Source organism: Anopheles merus, chromosome 3R (genome assembly GCF_017562075.2).
Source record: "Anopheles merus strain MAF chromosome 3R, AmerM5.1, whole genome shotgun sequence".
NCBI classification, from domain to species: domain Eukaryota; kingdom Metazoa; phylum Arthropoda; class Insecta; order Diptera; family Culicidae; genus Anopheles; species Anopheles merus.
The window spans coordinates 11,981,990-12,005,511 of NC_054084.1; the positions used below are offsets into that span (position 1 = coordinate 11,981,990).

The 23,522-nt window shown below is 42.2% G+C and overlaps 2 protein-coding genes across 9 annotated transcripts in view; one reads left to right on the forward strand and one right to left on the reverse strand.

The window, feature by feature from the left end:
- The first annotated feature begins 373 nt into the window (after positions 1-373).
- Positions 374-6,870, forward strand: LOC121596791 (homocysteine S-methyltransferase-like). Of its 2 annotated transcripts, none has more exons than XM_041922030.1 (5): positions 374-452; positions 3,925-4,032; positions 5,153-5,735; positions 5,816-6,123; positions 6,196-6,870. In XM_041922030.1, exons 3-5 carry the CDS (start codon positions 5,229-5,231, stop codon positions 6,359-6,361), a joined length of 981 nt encoding a protein of 326 aa, XP_041777964.1. In that variant the 5' UTR covers positions 374-452; positions 3,925-4,032; positions 5,153-5,228; the 3' UTR covers positions 6,362-6,870. The 2 variants fall into 2 exon arrangements, with proteins under 2 accessions (XP_041777964.1, XP_041777963.1); XM_041922029.1 differs by lacking the exon at positions 374-452 and adding an exon at positions 557-619.
- Positions 6,871-8,964: 2,094 nt separating this feature from the next.
- The window catches only part of LOC121595681 (locomotion-related protein Hikaru genki-like), a 123,622-nt gene continuing 109,064 nt past the window's right edge, over positions 8,965-23,522 (reverse strand). For 3 of the 7 annotated variants that reach the window (XM_041919830.1, XM_041919829.1, XM_041919828.1), the window contains 7 exons: positions 17,697-18,275; positions 17,429-17,602; positions 17,188-17,322; positions 16,926-17,069; positions 14,680-14,889; positions 13,469-13,663; positions 8,965-11,428 (listed from right to left, as the gene is read on the reverse strand). In XM_041919830.1, coding sequence (XP_041775764.1) covers positions 11,214-11,428; positions 13,469-13,663; positions 14,680-14,889; positions 16,926-17,069; positions 17,188-17,322; positions 17,429-17,602; positions 17,697-18,275 — 1,652 coding nt within the window. In that variant the 3' untranslated portion in view covers positions 8,965-11,213. The remainder of the gene's footprint in view (positions 11,429-13,468; positions 13,664-14,679; positions 14,890-16,925; positions 17,070-17,187; positions 17,323-17,428; positions 17,603-17,696; positions 18,276-23,522) is intronic. The other 4 variants (XM_041919833.1, XM_041919831.1, XM_041919834.1 and 1 more) reach the window with 3 other exon arrangements.

A 23,522-nucleotide genomic window follows, 5' to 3' on the forward strand; every position in this document is an offset into this window, starting at 1 on the left:
AGTGAGTGTAGTGACGAACGGCGGACGATGCCAGTGGCCACGGTACAGGTTGTTTACAAACAAAATCGAATCGAAACTGAAAAAAGGGAAGGGAGGGCGAGGGGGACACACCAAAAGACACACAGCGAAGGGAAAGTGTTGTGGCTGGTTGGTCACCGGACCTTTACGACCAAACATCCACATTGGTAATGCGCATCATGTGCGCGCTACAGACAAGATCTAGTTCTTTGTGTGGGTGTTCAGCGATCGGACATACACACACACACACACACGGTGGACACTGTTGTCTAGGTGAGGCCACGATTGTGGGGACGCAAACATCTCACCGTACTGATCAGGGCAGAGAGAGATCGAGCTACGACACAGTGACAGTGACCGTGATTGTGTTCACACGCAAATCCAATTTGACGAACCGATTCGAATTAGAAGCGCGAAAAAGTGGCGTCTAGTAGGTAAAAAGTGTGTCCAAACGATCAGTAGTAGTGTTGCACGATTGCCCTTAGTGGAAGGTGTAGCGCGACTCCCAGTCCGTCATCTTAATTTGTGGTGAGAACAAAGCGTCCACCCCCACCGCCATCAGGACATTCAACCTTTGAGCGCGTGCCATCGTGTGTTGCAGGTGAACCTTTCCCTTGACCTCAATTAAAGGCGTGCTGTTTGTATCTTTTTTACCGGCGTAGCGAGCGATAAGGGTGCCAACGCTATGAGGGAAGTCGTTACGGCCGTTACTGTGCTACTACCATTGCTGCCCTTTTGTTGCTGCTAGGTGTGAGCTTAGCCGTACAACGCTCTCTTGCCATCCTAGCTGCAAGCTGTATACATTGTTTGGGCTTGGAATAGACGCGACTGCGATACATCAACCGACGCTTCAATGGCCACGCGTGCCGTGTCGATCCCCAAGCTAAACGATGGAAGCAAACGGCTATCTACGAAATTGTGGTGCAAAAAGGCACGAGCAAAGCCACAGCCGAAATCAAGATATTACCCATCGTGTGCCACCCATTCATCATCTGCCCGCTGTCCGAGAGGTCCGGTCGGCATGTGGGGTGTGTTGATAAGAACGTTTGGCTTTTAATTTTTCGGCAAATCTGGTTCACGCCGGCTGGCCGGGCCCGTTGGTCACGCACCGGGTGGGACTGTAACTTGAATGGCCGGTCGTTTGTCGACCGGCAGCAGTGATAGCGATACCCCTCCACACCCTGCCACCCTTTGGCTTATCGCTCTTCTCCGCTCTTCTCCGCTCCGCTCCGCCGTGGTACGGTTACAGCATCTTGAACTTCTTGAAGCAGTGGAGTGTGTTTTTGTGTTTTAGCACCCTCCCACTAGAATGATGGTCATCACCCATCCCCCCCCCCCTTTTGCTTCCACGTGACATTTGACCCCATGTGGCGGGGTTTGCTTTTGTTTGGCCGATTGGTGGTCATCTTTTCGTGTGCGTCTTGAGGGCGATCAGCCCGATAAGCGTTCTCAGCCCTACTCCCTCTTTCCACGCCTTTACTGTTGGTAGCAAAATTACATAATTGTTGAACATCGTAGCCTAAAACCAGTGGGATTGGAGGGGAAAGTGTGTTGAAGGATTTAGGATTTAGGATTTAGAGAGAGAAATGAACGGGAAACCTCTTCTGAAAGGCATCTGGTTGATCTGTGGCGAATGATAAGCGCGGCTGAAAGGAGACATTTTTTTGTGGGGTGCACTGTGGTTTGGGCATGCACAGAGGTGATAAAAGTGACGACTTTTGTTTTTGATATTTTAAGGCAAAGGTTTTTTTATATTTACAGATATGGATTGCATTAATATGAATTTATACTAAAGTTTAAATTTCAAATTAAATATATTTGATACGATTCTGTTTGTTTAATTTGAATTTAAGCCTTTTTAATCCAATTAATTGTATTGCATACATGTTAAGAATCACTTTCTAACTTTTAAATATCCTCAAACATAATCAATCTTTTTAAAAAAATAAACTACGATTATAGAGCAAGAAATCTAATTGATTTATTTGTTAATTTATGTTCATATATCTTGTACATTATTACTTATTTTTATACGATAACTTAGAATTTTTATGTAGATAAAGTAAAACCAGTATCAAATAGATAATAAATCATTAGCTAAAATAAGATATTTTTTGCACTTTTACTTTTTTTAACTTTTGCATTGGCATGCAAAAAGTAAACTACATTAATTACATTTATTGTTATCAAACTGGTTTAACATCATATAGACTATAATCGAAACGAGGTACAAAGTATTATGTTTTTTTAGAAAATTGCAAATTGTTATTATGTTGTATTTATACTAAATATAATATTTGGTGGAATTGGTGTATTAACAAAAATATAAAATTAAGAAATACGATTTTTTCAAGTTGTTAAGTAAGTAGTAGTATCAAATAGTTTTAAATTAAGTATTTTTTTTTTTTACAAAATTCAATCCAGTGCATTATTTGTAATGATTTTATTTTATTCAATTTATCAAAGTCGCATTATAAAATATTAATACTAGCAACTTTGCTTGATTCTTTCACTAAATTTCCTTTGATTATCGTGTACGATAGCATCGCAATTTAAATCGTATTTATTATAAGATTATGTGGCGTGTAAATACATTTTTCCTTGTTTCGGGAAACAGGATAAGTGTTAAATTATTTAAAACCAATTTTTATCATTCAATGAGAATAACAAAATACACCACTATTCGAATAATACACTATACAAGTACTTTTACTACTTCTTTGCGATTCCCCTATGGGGCTTATGAGAGACTTAATCTTTTGGAATCTTACTATCTCGATCAGTGTGAATAAAATGTCTGCAGAATGAGCCATAACAATAGAGTAAGTGGTAAAGAGGTATACCACTCTTTGTACTAAGTTGAATGTATACCTTCCCGGGCATTAGCTTAATGACTCACCAATTCCTACCCTGCCGATGTCTGCACAACGAGTCATAATAAAATAGAATGTTGTAAAGAGACATACAGCACGCTTTTGTGCCAAGTTGACGTACAAGATTCAGGTGATTCACCTGAAGTTAGTCGTAATTCACATTAAAGAAACGTGAAAGAATTCACGTTGCAATGTTGCAACAAACAGCTTTTTGCTACATTCTCTGTTTAATATGTATGAACAATGCGTAGTTCGGATCAAGTACTGTGCACTAAGATAACGATGTTGGTTCGTGCATTAGAAATGTACTAGTGGCAGGGTTTAGTAGATAAAATATACCACTTATAATATTGTTTGTACTAAACCCTAACACTACCACTACTTAACAATTCTCACGCTGCCACAAACCTGCTACAAATACAGGGTGATTCGCACCCCAAAGTCACTCGCTCTATTATTCAATGCGAGGTTATTTGGGGTTTAGAGAAAATCGTTGGGTTTAAAGTTTGTTTTTATTACCCGCGCTTAGTTCATTTTAGAACTATTTTATTTGATAAAATATATAACTGATTATAAAAATAAAGTTAATTAAGTTAAAATTAATCATTAAAAACCACGAAAAAAGTATTCTTATATGAGGCAGTATGGGAAAGCTGAGTTGTTTAAGTAATACTTTTTTGAAGCTAATAATATTTTTGAAGAAGCTGCTCATTTCGAAGCATTTCTACATTTTTGGTCATATACAGTGGAGCGCCATGTATCCGGGCTCATCGGGACTTGAGCTCGCCCGGATTATTTGCATATCATAATCCACGGTCATACACGGATAATGAGTCAAAGAATATATTTAAGCACAAATTATTGATTCTTAGTTGAAATTTATCTTTTATTCTGATACAAATTAGCAAATTTTTATGAACATTATGTTTTTCCAATGAAAAAATTTGAAATTTGTCATGAATTATAGCGTTTTTTTTTTGTTATCACAATGTGCTCTGATAACCGTTTTTTTTTTTTCAAATATCCTCCGCAGAACGAAATGTCACCCTTGTATTGAACTGTCATTTCTCAACAGCACGGATAAACGGATAGCCGGATAAAAAGTACCCGAATAAACGGCGCTCCCCTGTAATTTTAAAAGGTATACATTTTCTAACTTTCCTTTAGACATTTCGTTAACCATATCTTTAACAAATACACCCTATGAAACTACCGCGTTTTCTTGCAACGGTAACTTTAGCTTACTTTTGAAGTGCTATAAATAGCATACTTGTGATGTCATATTTAAAGTAATATTTATATATTTAAATAAAATAAAATTTACAAAAATTAGCTAAAACTACAGCCATATTGGACCGTCCTTAGAGGAAATCGATATGAAATAAAAAAAATACAAAAATGCTATAAAACTTCCATCAAATTAAAACAAAAATTAACTAACTTAACTAACTAACTTAACTTAATAAACCCACATGCCGTTCATACAACACTTCCACATGTCCATTTAGCCCCGTGTTTCCCTATAGCCGTTACGTGAAAGAGTGTCTTCGCTCGAGCTATTTAACGCGTGTTTGACACCCTTGCCACAGACAACACTGCTTGCTAGTTTCATAACGATTATCGACTCCAGTTTTGAAATTAAACAAAAATGATTGTTTCATTACTGCACATATGAAATTACAATAATAATGATTCATTAACTATTCGCCCAACAAAGGAACGAAACCATTACATTGCTTTGCACTCAACAACGACGATTGAGAGAGCATTGTCCTGCCCTCAACACCGATCGTCTGCCGGCTGTTCGGAGCCGATAATCGGAAAGGTTTATTATTAATAAACCTCCCATGCGGTAACACTCAACCCAGTGCGTGTTGATACCGGGACGGGAGTGTTGTTTTATTTGCCCCGGGACCGGCGGGCCACCTTTTCCACCATCTTACGGTGCCGAGTGCCCGCCGTCCAGCATGTGTATGTGTGTGCTAGAAGTGACTTTGAGATAAGGATGGATGATGATGACCACCAGTAAGAAATGTAACACTGCCGGATCAATCCGGTTCCACCGCGGCCGGTTCCACCGCGGCCGGTTCCGCACAAGAAGGATGTGGTGGTCTTTGGCCTTGGTGTGATTATGCTACCGTGCTCGTCGGGGAGGGGGACTTTGAGCACTCCGCACAGCTGCGCGCTATCACTGGTGTTTGTGCGAGCGATTTGTTTACTTAGCGTGTGATCGGTACGCTGACCGTTTCAGTTCGTTTCAGGACACCCAGCTGGTAGGCCGAGCACAGCTGCAACAGGAGCATCAGCATCATCATCAACAACAACACTCCAACCACCATGACGAACGTAACCGTGCTGGACGGTGGCTTCGCGACCCAACTCTCCGTGCACGTCGGCAAAAGCATCGACGGTGATCCGCTGTGGAGTGCCCGGTTCAATGCGACCGATCCGAATGCGGTGTTTAGGACGCATCTGGACTTTCTGGAGGCAGGCGCGCAAGCGATCATGACCAACACCTACCAGGCAAGCATCGAGGGGTACGTGGAGCATCTGCATCTGACCGAAGACACCAGCCTGAACCTGATCAAATCGACCGTCCGGGTGGCACAGATGGCACGGAATCACTTTCTCGCGAAGGGACCCGCCAACGAGCAGCGCTCCGTCCCGCTGCTGGTGGCTTCGATCGGCCCGTACGGGGCGCACCTGCACGATGGGTCGGAGTACACGGGCCGGTACGCGGCCGATGTGTGCGCGGACACGATCCAGAAGTGGCATCGTCCCCGCATTGACGCCTGTCTGGAGGCGGGCGTCGATGTGCTTGGCATCGAAACGATTCCCTGTAAGGTGAGTGCGTCAGCTGTGTACCGACCGAGCCTGACCGACCGACCTACAATCCCTATTAATCGGCCTCTTCCCAACTGCAGATGGAAGCGGAAGCCCTGCTCGACATGCTGTGCGACGAATACCCGACGGTCCGGTTCTGGATCTCCTTCCAGTGCAAGGACAATCAACACCTTGCCAACGGGGAGCTGTTCGCCGACACGGTCAGCTCCCTCTGGGCGAAGGCACGGTCGAGACGGTCCAAGAACCTGCTCGCACTCGGCGTGAACTGTGTGCATCCGCAAATCGTAACGCCCCTGTTCCGGAGCGTCAACGAGAAGAAGCTCCCCGAGGTGCGCATTCCGCTCATCGTTTACCCGAACTCGGGCGAGGTGTACACCGTGGAGGATGGGTAAGTGCGGCCACCTTCGCTTGTGCTGTGCCCCAGCCAAAACACGTTTTACACTGCTCTCCTCTCTTGCAGCTGGCAGGGAAGGGAGGACTGTGTCCCACTGGAACACTACGTGCCGCAGTGGATCGATCTCGGGGCACGATTTATTGGCGGCTGCTGCCGTACGTACGCACGCGACATCCAGCGCATCAAGCAGACTGTGATCAATCACGCCTCCAACTCCAACCATTGCCAGTAGTATCATTGCCAAAACCCCGGAGGTTTGTTTGTGTGTGTGTGTTCATCGTATGACCATGACCAAATTGCAGGGTTTTCCAAGCGTTTTCATAGTTGTGGGACACTTCCTTGACTCTTTCCTATTAGAAGTGAACTTCATATGGTGGAAATTGGATTCTACGCCTTGTAAATTGCTATTAGATTTGTCTAACAAGGATGCTATAGACTCCAATTCCCATTACATTAAGTTCATTTCACGTAAGAAGCAGTCAATAAAGTGTCCCACAGCTATGTGAACTCCTGGAAACCCTGTATTACTTTTATCGTTTTGTATGTTTACTGCATCGGACAGTTTTAACTTTTTTTTTCTATGTTTTCAAAAATGTGTTTTCCATGTTTTGTGCTATTGTTTTTCTTTTGAACTCGATTTTGCTCTAAGTTTTAATTTGTATAACGTGTTTTTTTCTTGTAATGTACGTGCGGTGCGTGCAAGTTGATAATGAAATAAATCTGTAAGACGTGTATATGACAGTTAAAGGAGTAAAGTGTCATTGAAATAATATTAAGTTCAAGTTGAAAGAAGAAGAAAAGGAGAAAATGAGTAATAAATGGGGAAAAATACTGCTAGAAATAGATTAGACCCGAGGAGTAATGGGGTTTTTACTAGATTGTTATTTAGTTTTTCAATGCTTATCCTATTGGATTTTTGGCAAACATTTTGAACTATTTAACTACAAACCATCTTTTAATGGCAAGAAATCAAATATCCTTTGAACTATAAATTTAATGGTTTTGGCTTCGCTGTCATTCATAAGAGCATTAGACCGTCCGGAGATGTAATTAAGAATCATAATGAACACTGAAGCACCCATCACTGGATGAGTCCGATCGAGTCCGGATTAGTCCAGATGAGCCCGGATAAGTCCAAATGAATCCAAGGTTACTGTGATAACCCCCTTTCCCTTCGCTTGAACAGCCAGGAGTTACTACGAGTCCGACTCGGATGGATCAATCCTACTCCGGAAAAAAATATTATTTACCCAACACTACCCATCACTAACGGACACAGTGCCCGCACCTGGATCAATCGCGGAATCCAATGGACTTGCAGATACCGAAACTCATCATCAGCCGGTTGGTTTAAGCATTACTACATGTTAAGTTCATTAGTGTGATAAGATAAAGTTTGTATTGCATGGACTATTTTTTTAAAGATGATTTGTCATTGATAAGTTAGAGTTTTGATGAGATGATCATACTCCAATTTACACAAGTATCAAGTCTCTTGATCCAAGACATATTGAACTGGCTCATTTGGAATGGAATCCAGGAATCCAACAGGCACATTTGAAATCCAACAGGCTCATTTGGAATCCAACAGGAACGTCTGAAATTCTTCAATTCTTAGATTCTTCAACATTTGAGGATTTAAGAACATTAAGATTAATATAATTCTGCGAAGAGATTTGTGGAGAAAAAATACGATAATCATGATAATTTAAAGAATCCATTACTTACTTACATAAATTCTTGTCCAGCGCATGGTGCAATCTATTAATTAAAGGACTTGTCTCATCATAATTCAGAAATAATTCAAAAACTACATCAAACTCATCCAACAGTTGCATTTTGGCAAACTAAAACTAAATTGTAAGAAAAAAAAAAATCCCAAGTCAGGTGTAAGTTTCCATATGATCTTTTTTTTGTATGTTTTATTCACACTTTAAATTGTATTACTTACAAAACGACAACAAATTGCAAGGTTGTGGTTTGTTGTGTTTTACATAAATGTTTGTTTTTAATTTGTGATGCTGCAGCTGCTGCTGCTGCTGTCTTTTGTTTAGTTTTCTTATTTCTCTCTCTCTCTCTCTCTCTCTCTCACTCTCTCTCTCTCTCTCTTTCTCTCTTATTCTCTCTCTCTCTATCTCTTTTTCTCTTACTCTCCCTTTCTCTCTCTCTTTCTATCTTTCTCTCTCTCTTCCTCTCCTTCTCTTTCTCTCTTTCTCTCTTCTCTCTCACTGATACCTTTCTATGATACAGCCCAATGCATTATCGATGATCGTACATGTTACTTCGTTCATTCTGTTCTTCGTTTGTGTATTTTTGCGTGAGTGTGTATGTGTGTGTGTTTCTGGGAGGGTGCTTGATTTAAGCTTAATTTAAGTGATTCAATATCAAGTTGACAACAAACATAAGTAATGTAATGCCTTCCATGCATTCACACCCACCAGCACTGTATCATCGTGAGGCCAATTAAAAACACCACACTCCACGCGCATTCGATAAAATGCGCTTCAAAACCACGTGCGTTACCAGGGCAACGGGACGCATTACTGCAGCAGAAGAGCTTAACGCACTGCACACCAGCAAGAGGTTGGATGCGTTTCAAAGGAACTGAAATCCTCAAACCAACACCACACTGCACTCTCACACTAATGAGGTTCCTGCCTGTTCTGAGTTTTTAATACCACCACTCACTTTACGGTCGGAAGCTTAATGAGTGCGTATCAAAGGCGCTTCCGAAGTGTAACGTGTCGCACTAGGAAGGTTGCTATATAATCCCGTTGCTGCTGATGCTGCTGCCGATTGTTTTGCACACACACTTCCCGATGATTCCCTTTATTCTCTGTTTTCGAGAGGTTTTACGCTTCTATTTTCACGTGTACTAATTCCGTTCCTACTCCTCGATGATGTATTTCTTCTGCTGCACTGTTCGCTTTTGCTTTGCTTGTAAATATGTATCCTTTTTGCATTAAACTAATCGCATCGGGGTTCAATGGGTTTTTTTGTTTTCTTCTAGTTTGTGTGTAGACATTTTGATTCTGGGTTCTGCTCAAGGTTCATACATACAGCCGCCGGTGACGACCGTGCCAATCAGCATAGGGGGTATGTTGTTAGTAGCTTTCGAGTGTGTGTGTGCGTGTGTATTTGTTGAAGAGAGATATGGTTTTAGTTTTTGTTTCTGCTTGTATGTTCTTTGGGGTAACTAGATAAACTATGTATAGCATTGTGAAGAGGCTGTTGGTGAAATTAATTACCTCCCGACCCTCCGAAGTTTTACTGTGGTTTTGCTGTAGTACATACTGCCCTTTCTTTATATTACACTAATTTAAGAACGGGTAGCCCTCCGGCACTCACACACACACACACAAAAAAACATAATTATGTTGAAGCCCGTTTATACAGTGCTTGCTTGCATGTTGTGGTTTCGTATATTCGTTTTAATAGTCTGATATCGTCCGTTATGCTGATATGGTTTTTTTTTTGTAGCGTATGCGTGTAAGTGTAATAAACGCAAGCAAGGGGCGGATGAGGAGTGCTTTTCCCGTTTGGTTGCCTTTTGATTAGTTGAAATGGTGATAGTTACGGGGCGAAAGTCGTCGAACAAATGTACCGAGAGCACTGGCTCCATTTCTGCTTTCGTGCTTCTTTTGCTCCTGAATGTATGCAATCGTCACTTTTGTTTCATGCCCCTCGATGTATGCAGTGTTCTTTACACGCACTTCGTTATACCTCACTTGAATCATCTTTTTCATCGTAGATGTGCTGTTTCTCCCCCTGTTTCTCCCTTACTTTTCTTTTTTTAATATTTAAAATATGCATCTGACTATATAAGTATGCAGGTTGATTTAATAAACTGTACCATTCTCGTCTTAAAACCGACTAAAAGGGGTAAGTGTTGGAGGGTATTCTAAAAAGGAGCAATGCTAGTGTGTGTGTGTGTGTGTGTGTGTGTGTGTGTGTGTGTGTGTGTGTGTGTGTGTGTGTGTGGTGTGTGTGTGTGTGTGTGTGTGTGTGTGTGTGTGTGTACAGCGATTTTTTTGCCCTTTTATCCTCTCAAATGGGTTGTTTGCTTCATTCTGCAACAAACAAAAAAACATACGCTCAGTTCAGTCCACCTACACGCTCAACCCATTTGCCCCTTTTTGCCCTGCCTGTTGTTGAGACATTTTTAGCCTTAATGAGTAGTCGTACATTCTGCCCCCTTGCATCACCTGTGTTTTAAGGTTCACTCGATTCTTGAACAGTTACGAACAGGGGAAGACGGCCTTCATATGTTGTTGCGTTGCTGTTGAATAGCAGTGCTTTTGTGTGTGTGTGTGTGTGTGTGTGTGTGTATAGGTGTGTGGCACTATTCATCAAGATACTAATGGAACGCTCGGCCGGCCACCCGCCCCATTTTCCGCAACTTGTACGCTGGTACCCCTATGTCCCGGCAAGGGACCGGTGCGCAACTCTCCAAGCAGACTGTGACCTCCTCCTCCTCCTTGTTGTTCGTCGTATGTTAAACTTGTACTTTTATATAAATATGTATAAGTAGATTTTTGCATGAGTGTGTGTTTTTTTCTTTAAATATTGGTTTTTCAATGTTTTTTCTTCTTCTTTTTACTCGTTAAGGTGAAGGCGAACTACAATGTGGAGTAGTGGCCTCCTTGGTTTGGTTTCATTTTTTTTTTATTTCTTCCGGCGATGCCACCGATTTGACCCGATTGGCAATAATGCATGGTCGTTCCAATCCCCTACATTCCATTACTCATCACCATCGACGTGGGAAAGAAAAGTAATTTCGTTTTATCACAAGGACTTTTAAATCGACACTTCTTCAGTGTGTGTGTGTGTGTGTCTTCTTCTTTTTTGTTTGGAACGGAGGGGGAAGTGCGCCTTTAATTATTGGAAAGTTTTTCTCTTTTATATACGATTGCAATCACACATCATCCCTTATGCTTGATATCACTCTCACGTACACACACACACACACACACGCACACATGTCGTTAGCGATCTCTCGATAAGGGGTAATGTCGGGGCTGCCCGCGAGATGGTTATCGAACGAGGATGCCGGTGATTTTCCTTGCTTGCTTCCTGCCTTACGCTTAAATCTCTTCGTAGCTTCGACACTGCGGCACCGGACCGGACCAATCGCCCTCGGGCGTACAGCGGGGACGTTCCGGGGGGCCACCGTTCGCGCCGTGCTCGACGAAGCCCGGCCGGCACTGGACGGTCAGGTAGTCTCCCGGATCGTAGTGGAACTTCAGCGGTGCAATCAGACCATTCGGTGGATCGCCGGGATACGGACACTGTGCTTTACCTGTGGGAAAACAACAGCGAATCATTAAAATGGTACAAAGAGAGAGAGAGAGAGAGAGAGAGAGAAAGAGAGAAAGAAGAAACACACAAATCAATCATTAGTGCTGTAAACCGGTACTGGTCGAAAGGATTTTAAGGTAGGAGATGAGCGATTTATATAACCGTAACAACTGCTGGGAAGGATCCCAGTTGAGATAGTTGGGCATACTGAGAGTGTACGAACACATGCTATTGTATAGGTGGTAGAGTGGTTGGTTGCAACGGGATGCAAACATGATTTATGATCATTATAGCAGTTACGCTGTAGTTTTTTTTTTTAAATTAAATGAACGATTGATTAGTAGTGGATGAACGATTTTCAATGCACGTACTCATCGTCTGAATGGAAACGGATCGCTAGCCGGGGTTAGTGAAATGACTTTGCATGTAGATACATTAATGAGTGTTGCGTGAAGTTAAATTTTTAGCGTTTCATACTTCTACTTTTTTTTCCTCGATCTGAGGATATACTGGTACCATATGTGAACTAATCGATAGTTCATAGCGTGCGAGTAAATCGATAGATTTCCCTGTATCAAGTACGGTACAGGTACCGCCGGGTACGTTAGTTAGGTTTTCTCTGGCCGTTCTGAGAAAGCCTGTTCAATAAATTAATAAAAATTCATATTCTTTGCCACGCCAGTGATGGATAGTATTTCGGATTGTATTGAACACAGTCAGTGATGTACCATGTTCAATGGATTTCATCTTGTCGGGATGGCAAATCGACAGAAATAGCAACATTGGAACACAAGTCTCCATGAATCATGCATCATCATTTTTTCTGTTAATTTGTTGTACTTCCGATGTTCTACGTATAAAATTTATCAATTTTGTTAATGGCAGATTTGACACATCACAGAATAATGTGTTTGATTGCTACTGAATAAGTCTTAAGTTGTCCAACCTTTATCAAGTAGTTTTGTTTACATGTTAAGCTTAATTTTGGCTAAGAGAAAAATGTTTAAAATCCCTGTACTTAACGAAAGAACTAGAATTTTTTTCTAGAAATAACAAAATCTTAGTATATTGATTCTTCTTTTTCTTTTGGCTCAACAACCGTTGTCGGTCAAGGCCTCAACCATCCACTAGAACTTTTTGTTATTGTTAATCTAGTTTTACTGTAAAGAAAAGCCTGTACAGTCAATCCGCATGATCAGCATGGCTGACTGTTAGAAGCGTATCACAAAGGCAATGAATTTAGTATCTTTTTTAGTAAATTTTAATAAAAATGATAGTAGATATCTTCAAAATTGGAAACTCTATTAAAAAGACTGGTTTCAAACAATATTAATGGGATTCGTAACGGAAAAGCTTTCAAGTTTGCTACTAGATGGCGCTAGCCACTTGTGTAGTGTGTTTGGGGTATTTTAAAATGATTGACAATTTGTTTTTGTTTTATTTTTAAATCGAAAACGGTGATACAAATCGAAAAACGGCGGACAATTCGCGAACTATCGGTGTGAACGCTTCCCTACACTGCACTACGCCTGTGCCATTTTCTTCCGATAAACACTGGATGCATGATCGTACAGGCAAACCCGCTATGTTCACGCGCTAGTAATATTGGTGCGCCATCTGTTAGAAAAATAGCAAACTTGAACCACGAAAGTGAACGATTGATAAAGCAGACGTATTTCGGCCGAGAAATGTTGCATCATACATAACATGTTTTGTTTAGGCGGCTTGTTGGTACGAGCAAGACAGCTTGTTGCACAGCTGAACGGTAACAGTAAGCCGAAAGTATTTGCGTACTGTAAATCGGAAAGACGACACCAATTTTAAACACTGCTCGGCGAAACACTGTACGCGAACGATTGCTTATAAGATCATCTTTGCCGTGCATGTCACATTTTTCCACGACTACACATACACTTCTAAATTAACGTTTTTAATGTTAAAATCCTTTCTATAAACTATTATACGTTTTAGGCCGCGTTTTTTGTTTTTGTTTTCGCGTTAGCTTCCTTTGGCGGATGCAACGGAAACGGATGCTACTTACAGAACGGGGGCGGGTGTGACCAGAATCCGGTTTCGGTGCAGACAATTGACGCCTCGCCGACGAGAAGATGACCCTCGGTGCAGCTGAACGTTACCAGTGCCCCGACCGCATAGCGTCGCTGACCGAACGTCGTCAGGCCACTGGTGCCGTCGATTCTGCCGTTTATTGGAACCAGTGGCTGTGGACATTGAATGGCTAGATGTAGACATACAGAAGGTTTTAGGATCACATGAAAGGTGGTGGTGGTGGTGGTGGTGATTCATGGTGAATGGGGCGGGGGGGGGGAGGGAGGGTTAGGATTTGAGGGTTGTGATGAAGGTGGAAGGAGTGGGGGATGAAAAAGAACAGACAAAACAAAACAGGTTGAAGGGCGAAAGAGAAGAGATAGAAGAAGAGATAGAGAGATAGACGTAGTGGTCCCATAGAGAGAAGGTTAGGTTAAGGCATGATTGACAGTGTGTGAATGTGTGTGTATGTATGCGAGTGGATGATTAGTAGCAACAGCGGCGGTAAAAGCAGATTCAGATGACAAGGGAAGCAGGAGGAGCTTCAGCAGAGGAAACAGAACAGAGGACGGAAGATGGAGGGAAACTCCCAAGTGATACACATACATAAACAAGGAACAAAAGACTGCAAGGAACGAGGTGGATGGAGGGTGAATGCTACCGGAGGAAAGCAGTGTTTGATGTTTGTGATTGTGCACTTTAATGGTTTCCTGATTTCCGCCCTGATTGGCAACCTCCTGCTCGTGCTTCCTTCTCTCTCTCCCTTGCTCTCTCTCTCTATACTGGCAAAACCATATCCCCCTACCCTTCCTGGTTTCTAGCAAGCCCGCTCTACAGTCAATTGGCTCCAGTACACTCTTTGCGGTTGCAGGGGGGGGATTGGAATTCACTCAATTTCCCCGACACACATACACACACACATCCACCGTACGGCCAATTGGTTAATGAAATGAATGAAGCCGACCCCGGCGCGTAGGGTTAATTTAGCACGGGTGAATATGGCGCGGGTGGATGATGGTGTAGAAGTGTTGATAATGTGGTGCTGAGAATGTCAAGAATGCTATCTGCGGCAGGCGCTCCCTCCCTCCAACAAATGCTACGCTGCCGCATCCTAAACGCTCTAGCCCTGCTAGCCTTAACGTGTGACTACTGGCGCTGGACGGACGAAACACAAACACACACACACACAGACACTTAATGACATACCACGGCAGCGCGGTATCGGTCCACTCCAGTGTCCGTTCGGTTCACATTCCAGTCCGGGCGGGCCGCTTAGCCGGTAGCCCCAGGCACAGCGGAACACTGCCCGGCCCCAGGCGGACGTGTTCAGCTCGACCAGGCTGAGGTGGGGATCCTCCAGGAACAGCGGGGGACACTGGATCGGATGGCAGGTGGGCGTCGGCGATGACCAGTTTCCTAGATGGGGAGCATCGGAGCGCAGAGGAAGCGGGAAGAGAAAGGGAAACAAGAGAGACAAAGTTATTAGAGAGCGATGGAACGGGTGTGCGAGTGGATAACGTTTAGCAAAACTGCGGCACGGTGAAGGATTATTATTAGCCCCACGCTAACAAAGTCAGCGATGAACGTGAGAAAATTGATTATAATTGAGATAGAACGGTTAAACGAAGCGTCGTGTCATAATCTTCCTTCGTACATAGATTCGTACGGAGATTTCCGGTAGGTTCAGGTAGGTAGTGTTTTAACTTTTAACTTTAACGTTAGACTCTGTGCTGGAAGGTATCTGATTCACATATGTGGTTTGTTGGTTTGGTCATTGTTTTTATTATTTTTTGGAACCTAAAATTGACAGAAAACTAGTTCAAAACTATTAATATGTGAAGTAACTCGAGCTAGAGATGATTTTTCTTTAAGCGCCTGAATGTATGCAATATTTTAAATTTAACTTTTTACCACGATGCTACTACCACTCATCGTTCAGTGTGAGCGCCTCAAGGTATGCAAATAAAATATGTCGCTGCCAAAAAATACTTGTGGGTTACGTTTTTGCTCTAATATTTCAACAATATAATTGTGGTGTAGTTCATGAGTAACTAACTTGTGTTTCGCTTCAAAACTAGCAAAAAACAAAATCATTTAGCATATTGCATAGCTTCAGGCGGTTTGCCAAGCCAAATAGGGTTTATCTTTAGTTTTACACTAAAACCGAGTGAGTTTCTAATGTGAAGAGCATTATTTTTTTATGTATAAAACTATGCATTTCAGGTATTATTTCATATAATTTAACAGCGCTAAATTAATTTCTCTACATTCTTAAGCTAAATAATAACTTAAGGTTTCTAAGGCTATATACACTTTTCCTTTGTCATTCAAAACCAGACGAAGGTAATTAATAAATGACTTCAATGTTATTAGTGTTTTACTTTGTGCGAAATTACTTAGTTCTGGTCGTATTATATCTTCATATTTTGTAAAAATAAGGAGGGCTTTCCGTTGTAATTCATGTAACATTTTACACATACTTTTGATTTTAATTTTAATTTAACCATTTTTTATTCGAAAAATTATTCTCTACAAGGAATTTTGTTGTTTATGAGTTTATAATATGTTATTAATTATTATGACATGTGAGCTTTTGTAAACATATCTTAAGAGTGTTAAATAATGCTAAAAACAATGAAAACTGGCTCAGCAAACAGCTGGTTTATCTGTTCCCAGAGCGCCTGAATGTATGCAATGAATTTTCACATTTTATTGTTTACTTTCACACTACTACCCTTGACGATGGGGTCTAAGCGCCTAAATGTATGCAATATGATTAGTTATTAATCAAAATATCAATTTTGACGAAAACATATTCAATTCTCAACAGAAAATAGAAAATACAATGCAAAAAAAAGTATTTATAAAAGGAAAAGAGGCATGGCAAATAACTAATATTGCCAGCGCAATGAATCCTACGGCCAATTCAAACATACAGCCCACCAAAGGGTAAATTTTACTTGTGCTTCTGTATTGAAGTAAACGTATGCGGAAGGTTGACGTTAAATAGTACTTAAAATTTGAATCTGAAAGTTGTTCTCTTCTTCTCATCTTTACAAATTGTATATTGATTGCAGTTTTTGCACATGCTTCTAATTGATTTCATTTCATTTCCATGAGTTTTACTATGAAAAAGTATTTGTTTGTAATTTACAGATACACAATGGAATGAATCTTTAATAAGTATGAGTAAAATCAAACCGATTAAAGCTACCGAGTCTCTATCTCATCTGTCTGTGTGACAGAAAAGCACTCATATAGAATTGCAGAGAGAGTTCTACAGCCTTTTCCAATGATTTTGTATGATTCTGGAAACTATTTCTAACAATTTCAGAACAGCCCGGAGCTAACAATGACACTTCTTCCGACAAATTATGTAAACTATACCGCACAAAGCGACAGAAAGTTATGAAATCGACTCCCATCCCCCCATCGGTAAACGGTAAACTTACCGGAAGCGAGACAGGTCGCGTTGGCCGTTCCCTGCAGCATGTAACCCAGGGGACACCGGTACAGCGCCCGCTGACCCAGTTTAATGCCCTCGAGCCGCAGCGACAGCGGTGGGTTCGGCTCCGTCAGTGCGGCACACTGGGACACTATTCAGGGACACAGAAAAAAAAAAACGTTTACGTGTAAGAAAAGTTATCGTTTTTTGTTTGCTGATTGGCGACACAAAGAGTCCACCAGAATGGGGTAGAGAGAGAGAACACGTACCGGCCACAACGATGACGATACTGTTCGTTAGCCCACGGGGGGAGGCGCACGTGTACGTGCCCGAGTCCTGATTCTGTATGTCCTTAATCGTGAGCCGATAGCGAGATGCCTTCTCCTCCGGTACCGCTGACCAGCCTGATGAGGAAAAGGAATACAAAAAAAAACGGAAGATAAATTTCCCTTCGGAAAAAAGCCCCATAACCGCCCGAAGGTAGGCAAATGTGATTCGGGCGCCACCTACCGGTGAGATACTGCCGGAACCAACCGGTCCAGGTCCATTCCGGTGAGCCGCGGCGGCGCGGATACATGCAGTCGAGATGGATGGTGCTGGTCGGCAGCACGGCCAGCACGCCCGACGGTTCGTACGCGGCCGATCCGACGCCCACCTTGATGCGGATCGATGGTGGACTGTCGTCTGCGGATGAAACAAAAACACCAAAGACACGATGCCATTTTGGGGGGGGGTGAAACATTGGCACACAATTTAACGTTCGGTGAAGCTCAATTACCAGAGTAATTAGTTAGCAGCGTCGTCGGTACGCAGGACGGCATCTTCGGTGCCCACAGCCCGTTCGAGCAGAGGACCTTCGACTCGCCGAGCAGCTTGTACAGGCCCAGATCACGGCACCGTGCCTGGAGCGTGTGTCCGTGGGGCAGATCCCAGCCGAGTGTCTGCAGGGGAGTGTGATTGGAGAGAGATAGTGAAGATGGGTTCAAGCGTGAAGTAACAGCAGTCCATTTACTCACCACCGACACGTTCTTGTAGCTCAGCAGCAGATGGGGCGGGATGTGATCGACGACGCACCGCTTGTACAGCGGCTCGAACTTGAGCTGGCCGTGCTCGTCCTGCTCGTGCTCGTTCATCGCGCAGAGCGGCCCGACCCAGTGGCCCCGGATGCACTGGATCTTGCACAGCCGGTGCCCGCCGAGCGGTCCGACCTCGCCCGGGAAGCGCACCTCCGACACCTCCCGGAACTGGTGCAGCTCCGGGCTTTCGTCGACCTCCTCGCTTTCTTTGTCCTCGCGGTCGGGGTTTTCGGCCGAGTCGGGAAGCGGCGGCACGTAGCTGCCATCCTCATCGTACTGCCCTGTAAGTGGGGGGAGTTGGAGCGGGTTAAAAATCAGAAAGTTCACAGTTCCTGCCACAGGTCTTGGGCCTTGAGGGTGTGTAACGCGCTTGTGTGTGTGTGTGTGTCTGTGTCGAGGTTACTGTGCTTGAAGCAGGGTGAACACTTCAAGCACAGAAGGCACTCTTTACAGGAAGCCCTGTCTATTCAACACAAAACAGACACACACACACACACACAAACACGCACACAATAGGCAAAGGTGGTGCAGTGTGAAGCGGTAAAATTTGGGGGGGGGGGGGTGCAGGTGGCGGACGGAAAATGATTTTCTTGCAAAAGCAGCGCAAGCAAGCGGAAAAGCAAAGCCATAATGCCAATCAACTGGAAACCGCAGGAAACGTGGTGCGGCAGCCCTCGCGCTCGTGCTGCGCCTGGCAGCGGCCGTATGGAGCCTTCCGCTAAGCCTTACTTCATAAAGAACACACACATATAAAGACACATACACATGAACGCATTTAATAAGAACACAAGTGCATTGGGCAAAGATGATAGTGGTGGTGGTGGTGGGGGTGATGGTAGTCGCCGCGCTTGAATCTGCCGGAAGTCGAGTGGATGCAGTTGAGTTGTTGAAGAATCGGGACTAACACGCTGTGCATCTCAATGAGCCGGCTCGCATCGCACGGAGGAGTGGAATGAGATGCCCCTTCCTCGTTTCTTCCTCCCCTCGCAGTACAAGAATCGACGGGGGCCAGGATACGGCTTCATTTCCCGTAAGGTGGTGAGAAGATGTGAAAATAACGCTTTTGCAAAAGCGTTCCGTCCCGAAAACGATCGCGCTTTCGGCACGCTCGCCTGCAAGGGGACTGTGGTGGCTGGTACAGTGTGTTCCGAAATCGTAGCATCATCAAAATTTCACTAATCGTTTATTATCAAATAATTCTAGTAACAAAACATTTGGAAACGAAAGAAAGGCAGAGAGATTACATGATGGATGAATGAAAATTCACCTGACTTGATAATCCTATTGGAATGCAATTAAGTACGACTAAACTATTTCATGAACTGATTTTTTTTAACTTGCCTGAAATAAAGCAATCCTTCAACTGTAGGAATATATTTATAAAAAAAGTAATAGTAATGAAAACATAGCTTTAAATGTATAATTTATCGACCATACAAAAGTTTAAACCAGAGATCAACAAAAATGAAGGAAATATATGATTTTTTTACTATCCAATTTCTAAATCAAACCATAAGCAATCAAGAAATTGAAATTGTTCTAAGTATCTCACAATTTGCTAAATGCAAATAGTACTTTTCTGCCCATTTTCAATTTTCTCTATTAGAAAAAGAGTATTTTATAGTATTTGACTGGGAGATGAAGGCAATAAGATTTTTTGAAAGTTTGACTTAGAGAGGCCAAAAATTCCATTTGCAAATATTATACAGTGTATTTTTGTTTTTGTTGCATTAATTTTGAATGAATAACACATTTGGACATTGGTGATTGGCAAAAAAAAGTGGTGAAAACATGTTTGTGTATGTAGAAAATAGTTCAAGAAAGAATTATCCATGACTTTTGTGGTTTTATTTCAGGTATGTCTTATAAAGCAGAAGTTGCGTAAGTTACGCAGTTCTTAACCAAAAGCTTGGGTGATCTAACTTTGCCTAAAATTGACACTTCCAAAAGCTAATTGAATTGACCAATGAAATATCAAATGCAAAAATAAATCGCTTCTACGAAAAAAAAATAATTAAAATTTGTTATTGATAAAAAGTCAAAAGTAAGTATAAATGGCATTATTTATTATGATTTACTGTGTATAAACACTAGCAAAAAACCCCCTTCATTTAACACTGTTGTCCTCGGAACGCATTAGCCGCACAACTCGGGAGCAAACTGTTAAATGCAAATTTAAAAAAAAAATCATCTGTTGCAGGACTCAAACACAAACATAACCATACACATACTGATGACAAATTCCGAATCATTAGTGCCATAAATTGACACCATATTGAAGAATAAATTGTTTGCATTTTATTATCCTGTTTCCATACTCTCAGGCATGTTGAATTCGCCCGAAGGTATGCAATGTCATGGTTTTAAGTTAATTACTCTGGATGTGTTATGAAGCAAACCTTGACAAGGCTACCATTTTCGGAACGCACTGTATTATTGCAAGCGTGGAGCCACGGTGTGTGTGCGTGTGTGTGTGTGTAGAGCGAAAATGGAGACCGGAAGCGTTGGTGCAAGTTCCTGCGAGATGAGGCAAATCAGGCGAGTTTGGCGAATGGCGCGACGGAGGAAAAAAGCTACCCAAATGCAAATGTAGAAATATCGCAAAATACTACACATTGTACGTGCGGCGGTGCATCGCTGCGTGCATTTATGAGTATGTGTGTGTGTGTGTGCGGATATGTATGTGTGCTATGGGGTGCAATGTGTGTGCTCGCACGCTTTCCATCTAAACTAAATTCACCCGCTACGAAGCATAATAAACGAGTCAAAGCGCGCGCAAAAGCGTTGCACCATTCGCCCCGTATCGTTTGAACGTCATCGGTGGCGTGAAAGTTCAGCTTCAACTTTATTTCATTGTGATAACCAATTTTATACAGCTCCACGCAGATTTGGAGTCGCGCAGAATGTATCGGGCAAAACGGGAAGGGAACAATTTGGAAAGGTCTGAAATAAAGTTTACTTGTTCGGTCGCAGTTTGTTACGAGGGCACGTGGTGAGTTGCGACATTGGACGCTAATAAAGTACGCATACCCAGGCAAAAGCGAAAAAAGACACACACACACACGCGTACAGAATGGGTTAGAAGCGCAAAAGCATACACGTAAACATAGAGCTAGGAATGCAGGAACGGGAAGCGACAACGACAACGGAGTGCAGCAGCGAGCATCACCCGATGGGACAAGGACGAACGCGGAGCAGCGGGTGCAGATGCAGATGATGCAGGTGTGCAAGGCTAGATGGATGCACACGTACAGGGTGGGTTGAAGCTCGTTTTACATACGGCCCCGATACGATCGGGGCGTGTCAAATTGCAGTCTCTAATTATGGGAATTTTGTTTTTAGCCCTAATTACACTTCCTGCTACACACCTCAAACAATCATTAGCTTAAGAATTAGCATGATTGATTTAAAATTACTATACTTTTTTTAAGCGACACAAGACCTTCTGAAGCTGAATTGCATCTTGTTATGTGTATTTTGACACATTTAACCTTTTTATTGCTGGCAATAGAATTATTTTATTTAAGACAAAACACATGAACAGTGGGATACGGGTAAAAACTTTCGCTCTGTTAGTCTTTCTGCCATCTTTTATGTATGTGCTATCATTTAAAAAATTAACTGTGGTTTTACTTGATAGGTTGCTACGCTATTACTCTATAACAGACGTTTTTAACTTTATGAAATGTACGAGGTTTTGAAATTTGGGCCCTTCAAGTCCTTCGGAACATACGGATATATAAACATACTGAAAAAATGTGATATTTTTTTCTAATACTAGAAAAAAAAACGTTACAATAAGAAATGTACTAACGAAATAAAAATAATCTATAAACAAATACAACGTTTACAATGCCGAGTTTACTTCATCTTTCACCGTTACGTTTCTTGCATAACGAGAAAGTTTAAATGCTCGATAAAACCTCTCTTAACGAGTAAAATGTATCGTGATTATTCAAAATCTAGTTCGTGCTGGTGTCTAGTACAGCGAATAAAGCTCGCCAGGCTCCGGTGGGCTGGCCATGTTGTACGCATGGAACCGGACGACCCAGCCCGTAAAGTCTTTTTAGGCCGTCCACAAGGACAGAGGAGGCGTGGTAGGCCCAAATTGAGGTGGCAAGATGGCGTGGAGGCGTTCGCCATTAAGGCCGGGATAAGGGACTGGCAGACGAAGGCGCGAGACCGTGAGCGGTTTCGGACACTCCTGAGGCAGGCCAAGACCGCAAAGCGGTTGTAGTGCCTGATAAGTAAGTAAGTAAGTTCGTGCTGCAAAATATTTACACCAAATTCTTAAAGACGATCGAAAAAAATTAAAAAAGTCTAACATCTGAGCTACGAACTATTCCTAGACACAATCCGATGAAATATAGTTCAACATTTTTATTTTGCAGCAATTCAAGCGGTCACTTTAAACTATTGACTTAACCATTGATAAAAAAATTATTGAATAGTAATGACAGGGAAATATCTTGCAATATATTGGTCTATGTGCTGAGACCTACGTACATTTATACTCGCTCATTCGCGGTCCTTAAGCCAACTGTTTCACTTTGTATACAAATTACAATGGAAAGAGTCTACCGCATAACGAGTGAGTCACTGGTACGGATTAAACTCGTTATTATGGGTTCCATTGTAATTCAAGAAAATAACTATTTTACAGTAAATTTAAAAATGATCTCACCCAGGAAAGGGATGAGAGGAGTGCAGATACTCCTAATTCTTCAGTTTGATTGAGAGTTGCTTCTAGTGTTATATTTCGCAACACAAGGAGGAGAAGTGATAAAAAAAAACTTTCATAGTCGGCGTTACGTAATTTATGAATGATCCCATAACACTCATTTTCGCAGAAAGGCTGGAATGAATACAAATTTGCTGATATCAGTGAATGAAATAAATAAATAAATATCATTAAATAAACAGAGTTTTTACGTCTAAAAGTCCTCATTCTATCTCGTGAATCGAAAAAAAAACCTTTTTAAATTATGTTCTACGAGTTCTGCATTCCACTTTCAAACTTTATTCATTTGAAACCTCTAGCAATGCCTATTGAAAACTACAAACGGATTGATATTGGTATTGATTAGAGCTTTGCAGCATATACCTTCTGCTATTATGTTAGCACTATGCTACGAGAGCTGGAGCTTGCTCGTGAGTTTGTTGCTGGTAAGCTTTACACAAGGCTAACAAGCCAACAGGTATTACTTCAAGCTTACGCGAGTACATACATAGCTGTGATGCAAATTGTATTTTTTGTGCACGCATTTTTCCTCTTTTCCTCTTTCCAATAATTTCCCCCCTTCATATCAACCACCCTGTACGCGTGTGTGAAAATTGTTTCCGGTATATGCGGGATTTTTGTTTTGCTTTGCTTTGTAAATATTTCAATTTAAACTTTTTTGTTGTTGTTGCTGTTCCTGCTCCTCTCCCGCTTCAGCAGCTGGCGCGCTTTTGGCGCGTACATTGCCCTATTGTCCAATCTTTTACGCATATGCTGACTAATGGCGAAAGCGGTGGTGCTCCGGGGT